This window comes from Chrysochloris asiatica, unplaced genomic scaffold (assembly GCF_000296735.1).
Source record: "Chrysochloris asiatica unplaced genomic scaffold, ChrAsi1.0 scaffold00226, whole genome shotgun sequence".
NCBI lineage: Eukaryota > Metazoa > Chordata > Mammalia > Afrosoricida > Chrysochloridae > Chrysochloris > Chrysochloris asiatica.
This window is the reverse complement of record NW_006408744.1, coordinates 895,628-903,711: the sequence shown is the minus strand read 5'-3', so window position 1 is coordinate 903,711 and position 8,084 is coordinate 895,628. Positions and strand designations below refer to the sequence as shown.

Genomic DNA, 8,084 nt, shown 5'->3' with positions numbered 1-8,084 from the left:
CCTCCCTCCCTGCCTTCCTTCCTTTTTTTCAGTGTTTTATTGTGAATTATGTGATAGTTTACATGGGAGAACGTTCGTTTTACATTCATCCTATCGTTTATCATTTCATTCTGGCTCTTCTGTCTTGATGGTAATAAGATTCCCCTCTCCTGGTTCTGTAATGACTCCTTTTATACCCAGCAGGATGGCAGACTTGACCAATCCCCACATTAGAGTTCCAAGTTTTCAGAATTACACTTAACCCTGTTAACAAGTACTCACAACTGAATTGTATAATAATCCCATCAAAGGCTTCCCCCACCTTCTTCCACGCAGATCCATAAGGAAAAGAGGAAATGCACCTAATGTAAATGGTCCCACAAAGTTGTTTGATCAGAATTACAAAGACTGGCTAGAAGAGCCATATGAAGCAATTCACGGAACTGCAGTTTCTCTCTCCTTGAGGAAGCTAATGAGTGAAAAGACTGAACAGATTTTCTCACTGTGTCCCTTCCCAGGCAAAGCCATTGATTGAGTGAAACCAAGTGGACTTTCCGTCTAGAGAATGGCTTTGTGTCTCTACTTAGGGACTGCTGATGGAGACATCTGTGGAGTCACAGGGCAGCCTTGGTCAGCAGGGCTTGGTCCAGCCTTGTGGCCTGGCTTGTTTTGTTGAGGCCTCAGTGACTTAGTTCGGGAAGCCTGGTGCAAGCTTGTGCTCCATTGCTCCCACCCTCATCTGGGGTCACACATAGTCCCTCCCTCCCAGTCAGGGACAAAGGCAGAGGAGTCCTTGTAGTTTCCTTGTCAGCAGCCACCTGCAGCAGCCTAGGAGAAGTGGCTGCAATTGAGACCTCTCAGTTCTCTAACTGTCATGTGGAAAATAACCTGTGAACCAGAAAGGAAGCTTTTTTAAATAGGTTTTGTTGTTGTTAAGTGCCATTGAGTCGGTACTGACTCATAGTGACCCTGTGTACGATTTGTTGTTGTTATGTGCCATGAAGTCAGTTCCGACTCATAACGACCCTGTACAGGGTTTCCAAGGCTGTAAATCTCCCATACAACAGCTGGCAGTTTCGAACTGCTGACCATGAGATTAGCAGCCCGATTTGTAACCACTATACTACCAGAGCTCCTTTGTGGAGGGTTTATGAGTCTGTAAATCCTTGTGAGAACAGAAAACCTTGTCTTTCTCCCAAGGAGCAGCTGGTACGCTTGAACTACTAACCTGGTGGCTCAGAGACCAGTGTTTCTCCTACAAAGTCTCCGTGCTGCTTTTGTTCTTATAAGGCCCCCTTTTAAGCAGAGCATTTCTGCCTTGGCAGTAGTCTGTATTGTCACCTGTACAGATTCCAAAGAGAGGGGAGCTTGGTTGACGCAAAGTGGAGTGATAGCAGATTCTGAGAACAGTTCTGGGAACAATCTCTGGACACTTGGCCAATGCAGTTAAAGGACTTCTCCTTCTGAAAAAAAGGAACTTAATAAATTGGATGGATGGAGGAGTGAAAACACTGCGGTTCCTTCTGCACTAGGGACTGCAGTGGTAATCTGTGAAACTGAAGGTGCAGGAGTGGAGGATCTGATGAACAGCCACTGGAAGTGCTAGAAGCCTGGTCTTTTCCTCGCTAGTTTGTCTTCTTCTCTAATAGAATTCTTATTCCTCCACCATGGAACACGTACCTACTTGTTCAGGGTCTTCTTCTGTCTCAGAATTCTCATTTTGAAGGGCATCCATCTTGGTCTACCCCTGAGATACAGTGAAGTTCATGGGCTCGGGGTGTTTTCCGAACTTGTGACTTAAGACTTTCTTGGCAGTGATGAAGTATCTCAGTTACCCAGGGCTGCCAAGTGGACAGCCTACCACAAGTGGACGACGTTATAGAGCAGAAATTAATTTTCTTACAGTTCTGGAGGCGAAACTTCCAAATCAAGATCTTACCTTTGTCACTCTCCTTTTGTGAGTCTCTCAGTCTCCTGATTTCAGCTGATTTCTGACAGTCCTTGATGTTCCTTGGTGCCTGTCTCCCCACTGTGTGTGTCTCTGTGTCTATTCTGCTCTTTGTATGACTCAGTGATTAGGTTTAGGACCCACCCACAATGGGACCTCATTAACTTAACAAAATAAAACTCCAGTGTCCAAACAGGGTTATATTTACATGTACAGGATCAGGATTTAAGTACGTATTTGTTGTTGTTGTTAAGTAACATGGAGTCGGTTCCGACTCATAGTGACCCTTTACAGGGTTTCCGAGGCTGTAAATCTTTATGGGAGCAGAACGCCTCATCTTTCTCCTATGTAATCACTGGTAGTTTCGAACTGCTGACCTTGTGGTTGTCAGCCCGACTTGTAACCACTATGCTACCAGAGTATTTGGGGGGGACACAATTTGACAAAAATGATATTATTGTGGTTTGGGTGAAATTTTACAGAACAAATTCGTTTCCCATTCAACAATTAATGCACATTTTGTTTCATTACATTTGTTGTAATCTACTGAGTGTAATAGCATTCTTCGCCATTCCTCTCTGGGTTCCCTGGTTCTATTTGTCCTCCTTCCCTTCCCCTTTCTTCCCTCTGAGCTTTGTTTTTAGACAAATGCTGCCCTTTTTATATTACATGGTTAAGTGTCTAACAGTGCATTCTTCTCCCGTGTTGTGGTCACTCTATAGGTCTTACTGTTAGACTGAAACTTAATCCGCAGGCATGGGTTCAGTTCCAGGCTTGGAGGGTATCTAAGAGCCAGTCTCGGGGGGTCCACCAGTCCCTATCAGACCAGTAAGTCTGTTCTGGGGGACCCAATTCAATCCATAACACCAAGTGTTATGGGGAAATGTCTGTTTCTGTTGAGAGCTTTACTTATGGTATTTATATTTCGTAACTGCCATTCTAAAATACTAGTTTTAGAAGGTTTATAATTCTATGTGAAAGCATGTGATATTCTGAGAAGAGAAGCCTACTTGGCCAATAATTTGTAGATTTGAGCAAAGATCCTTGTTCTGATATTTCCCATTCGGTTACTTGGTGGAATTGCTGTCTTCTGCCCCTCAGGTTTATATAATTAGATACAAACCTTAAAGAGAGATGAATTTCTCTTATGAGAGTTAATGTTCCAGTAGAAACATTGTCCCGAAGACTCATAGTTAATTGCCCTAAGTGGAAATGAATTCATCTCACTGGAAAGGATTTAAAAAAATATATATTTTTTCTTCCTTTGATTGGTGACAGATTGTGTGTCATTGTCAGACAGGGAACAAGAGGGAGAGAAAATTATACTTGCCTTTTGTAGGCATCTCTTTGATATTGAATGATGAACATAGGCCCTCGGGCTCTGATATTGGAACGACATTGGCGCCTCAGTGCTTTGCTTTTGATTCGTCTCTAATTCAGAACTGTGTAGGAGTCTGTGCTTGTGTGTGTGGTAAAACTATACGTAACAATACATTTGCCAATTCAGCAAGTTTTACCAGTATGATTCAGTGACATTGATTACAATCTTCACGTTCCGCTACCATTGTCACTATCCTTTTCCAATGTATTCTACCACCATTTAACCTCAGTGACCCCTGAACATTAACTTCCCCTTCCCCCCTCCTTCACACTCCTGGGAACCTCTAATAAGCTTTGCTTTTTATATATTTGCTTGTATTACTTAGGTGAGAGATGTGTTTGTCCTTTTGTGACTGACTTACTTTGCTTGGTGTAATGTTTTCAAGGTTCACCCATGTTGTAGTTTGTATCAGGACTTCGTTTGTCTTTATGGAAGCCATGTGTAGTGTGCCCACTTGTGCCTTGTGGGATTGTGTCTTAAAATAAGTGGAGAAATAGGGAGGGGCAATGACTCCATAGGTCATGGTGCTTTCATTGGCCCTTGCACACAGAACCCAAATTGCGGAGGGGCTGGAGAGGGTGAATGAGGAGCTGTTTTTTGTTTCAGAGTCTTCATGGACATTCTAAGTAGCCCTGGTGGCACAAAGGTTAAGTGCTTGGTGGATGACTAAAAAAGTTGGCAGTTCAAATCCACTCAGTGGTTCAAAACCCATTCATGGCTCTGTTGGAGGAAGATCTGGGAATATGCTCCCATACAGATTGTTGTTACTGTTGTTAAGTAATGATGAGTTGGTTCCAACTCATAGCAATCCTGTGTAGGGTTTCCAAGGAGTGGCTGATGGGCTTGAACCACTGACCTTGTGGTTATTGGTCAAATTCTTGTCCTATACAGTCGTACCAGGACTCTTGGAAAATCTTATTGGGCAGCTCTACTCCTGTCATCTTTGGGCACTCTGAGTTGGAATCAACTCGATGACACCTAACCACCACCACCACCACCACCACCACAGGGATGTTTTTTTCCCAAAGCACAACACCAGGCACATGCTGACCTATGGGAGGTGACAAGGGGTGGTCAGGAGGTGGTTCTGAGGAGCTGGCTCTGGGCTCCTGACCATTGGGTATTTCTCAGACCAGAGGAAAGGCCCCTGCTGAGTTGAACCCAGGTTTTCTAGCAGGCTAGTGTCCACACTCAGGTCATCAGTGCCGTGTGGTTTTTGTTTGTTTGGGATGAAAACAAGCACACTGCTTATTGAAGACTTGCTTACCCCTGCCAATTAATTGCCCCATGTCAATACCACATGTTGTAGCAACTCACACTGTGATTACATTCGTATCTATCTGTGAGAATGAAGTAAATGTTTGTCAAGTGTACTTAAATTTCTTTGAATAAAGGGACCTGTGTGGAATCTTGAAATTTTAGTATTGCTTTTTAGTCTTTTTGTTGGGGGGGAGGGTGGGTGTGTGTGGAGGTGCTAACAACTTTAGATAGATAGTCTTTCTTTACAGGAACCTTTTCTAGGAGCATTTTGTGTATTCCTGCAGGGTGTAGGGTGGAGCCCATGGAAATGGTCACACTCATGTAACCACCTGCCCCCTTTCATGAAGACATAATCACATGTGTGTAATATCTTTGCAGAAAGAAGTTTGGTAGAGCATGATGCTGGATGAAAAATAACAGCAATACTCACTTTAGTGTAGGATTAGTGGTGCCTTAGGTTAAGCATTTGGACCGCTAACCACAGGTCGGCGGTTCAAACCCACCAGTGACTCCTCTGAGGCAGTCTGCTTCCATAACCAATCAACTCGATGGATTCTTGGACTCCCTGTGGTGGAGCAGGTCTACCTTGTCCCATAGAGTCATTGTGAGTTGGAATCCGCTTGATGGCAGTGGGTTTAGGGGGATAATAGAATTAGAGGAGCCATTACCAAATAAAACACTCCAGACTCTAACTTCTCTTCTTCTTTTTTTCTTTCTTGGTTCACAGTGGAGCATTTTCTGAGGTGGTTTTAGCTGAAGAGAAGGCAACAGGAAAACTCTTTGCTGTCAAGTGTATTCCCAAGAAAGCGCTGAAGGGCAAAGAAAGCAGTATTGAGAATGAGATTGCTGTTCTGAGAAAGTAAGTATAGGCGGGTCGGGCCTCCTGCTCTGACTGCCTTTGTGACTGCCTGGTCCCTCAGCCAGTGGAGTGAACGGCCTGCATGGAGCCTGGCTTCACAGAGGTTAACAGAGAAGATGACACCATAGGCCTAGAGCCAGGGTGGCCACTACCAACGCTGGCTACCATCAACGTGGTCTTCTCACAGCCCTTTTCGTGTATCTCATCTCGTATAACACTTGGGGCAGTTATTTGAGTGATTACTTCAAAGGGCACCAAAACAGGGCAGACTTAAATGTATTATAAATTTATCTCATGTAAAATTTTATAATATATATATTTATCATGTAAAAATTTGCCATTCTGACCACGTTTAACTGTGCACTTCAATGGCATTAATTACACTCACAAAATTGTGCAATGATTACCACCATGTATTTCCAAAACGTTTACCTCACACAAACAGATACTCCATGAGTTCTATGTTGGTTTATCAGATAGCAGTAACTCCCCACTTTCCTTGCCCACCCCCTGGCCCCAAGTGACCTCTAATTTATTTTCTGACTCTAAGAATTTGTTTCTTCTGTGTACTTTATATAAGTGGAATCGTGTACTGTTTTCCTTTTTGTGTCTGGATTCTTCCACGTACTGTGTCTTCTAGGTTCATCCATATTCTAGCATGTACCGTGACTCCATTCCTTCTTGTGGCTGAGTAATAGTCCAGTGTTTGGATATACCATACTTTGTGTAACCATTCACCTGTTGTTGGGTGAATTTTATTTTTGCTCCCCATGTATAACAGAACAAATCAGAATCTTCTCATTTCCAGTGTAATAGTACAAGAAGAACCATTTCCCTGTTGCTGAATTCTCCCAAATGATGATCTGGCTTTTGTGCAAAGCACTACCTCCCCACTGTCATTATTAAGCCCTTCTAGCATATCTCACAAGGAGCTCTGGTAGCTTAGTGGTTATGAATCGGGCTGCGAACTGCAGGGTCAGCAGTTCAAAACTACCAGCTGCTCCGTGGGAGAAAGATGAGGCGTTCTTCTCCCATAAAGATTTACAGGCTTGGAAACCCTATGCAGGGTCACTTTGGATCAGAACCGGCTCCACGGCACATAGCCACCAGCCAGCATATCTTACATGGTTTGGGGGAACAGAACGTTATATGCGATACCTGTTCTGGCATGTTTTGTAGGGTATATGAATTATGTTTGATGGAAATATTAAGAGTTTTCTATTAGTAAAAGATGTTAGAAATATCCTTGGGGGTTTGGAATCAGCACTTAGCAAGAACCTCTATACAGGTAAGCCAAGCCAAGAGGGAATAAACATTATTGGGCCTCAAAACAAGATGCCATACTACCCTCACTCTTCCTGGGCAACCTGTTGCTGTTGTTAAATGCTGTTGAGTTGGTTCCAATGCATAGCATCCCTGTATAGGGTTTCCGAGGAGTGGCTGATGGGTTTGAACCGCTGACTGTGTCTTACAGCACCACACCAGGAGTCCTGGGTAACCCGTGTCTCCCACTTTTCTGTGACTTGGGGACCACCAGTGCCTGATGAACAGTGCTTTACTACCATAGGATGAAGCTGGGACCACTAAGGGAATCTGGACAGTGTGTTCTGTTCTGACTTCCATGTTACTCAAAAGAAACTTTGCAGCATATATGATTGGTTTTCTGGACAATTGTGTCTTACAGCTTTTCATTGAAAGGGGTTTCTTTTATTTTATAGATTAAATTATATTATTATTATTATTTCCCTAAAAGGAGTCCTGGTGTGACACTGTGGGTTAATGCAGTAGACTGCAAGGCCGGTTTGAACAACAAGATCGGTGGTTCAAGCTCACTAGCCACTCCTCAGAAACCCTCTACAGGGTCACTGTGAGTCAGAACTGACTCAATGGCACTTAACAACAACAATAATACATTTTTAAAATTTATTTTATTATTGTTTGAAAATATACATCGCAAAACATACCTCAATTCAAGAATTTTTATAGGTACAATTCAGTGACATTGATATATTCTTCAATTTAAACAACCATTCTTTTCCAAATAGCTCCTTCTCTAGTCAGATAAACTCACCGTTCCTCAGTTTCCTACCTAATCTTTAGAGTTGCTGTTGTCAATTCGACTTCATAGAGATAGATTGCAAAGGAGCACAGTATTCAAGGGAGACGTTCTTTCTGGTAAAGCCTAACGGTTTTCTTTTCTTTTTTTAAATTGTCATTTGGTTTAAAGTTTAGAGAGCAAATTAATTTTCCATTCAACAATTGATATACATTTTGCGTAGTGTAAGGACTTTCATTTATTTGTTTGGTTATTTGGGTGGTTTCTAGGGTCTTTAGGTAGTCTATTAGTGACCCCGAAGTTTCAGATTGTTCTATGGAGGGTACATGAAGTGATTATATCTATGAGAATTTAGAAAAACAAATTACTTTAAGTACATTAGCATCAAACAGGAAAACACTATGTTAATGAGGCATTTATTTAAATTGCTCATTTTCTGATATGAAATCAGTGTTTGGAGAAGGGGCCATCCGCTGGTGACATTAAGTCTCAGACTCATGGCAGATATTTGACATTTTGGATAAAATTTTGGGTGGTACCAGAGCCTTCCAAAGACTCTGTGTTGGGTCCAGGGACTGCTGGGCCTCTGTTGATTTGCGGG

General features: G+C 42.6%; 1 protein-coding gene across 1 annotated transcript in view; it reads left to right on the top strand.

Moving 5' to 3' along the window:
* CAMK1D (calcium/calmodulin-dependent protein kinase ID) overlaps positions 1-8,084 on the top strand; it is a 656,520-nt gene that overhangs the window by 256,693 nt on the left and 391,743 nt on the right. Inside the window, exon 2 of the mRNA XM_006873161.1 lies at positions 5,296-5,427. Coding sequence (XP_006873223.1) covers positions 5,296-5,427 — 132 coding nt within the window. The remainder of the gene's footprint in view (positions 1-5,295; positions 5,428-8,084) is intronic.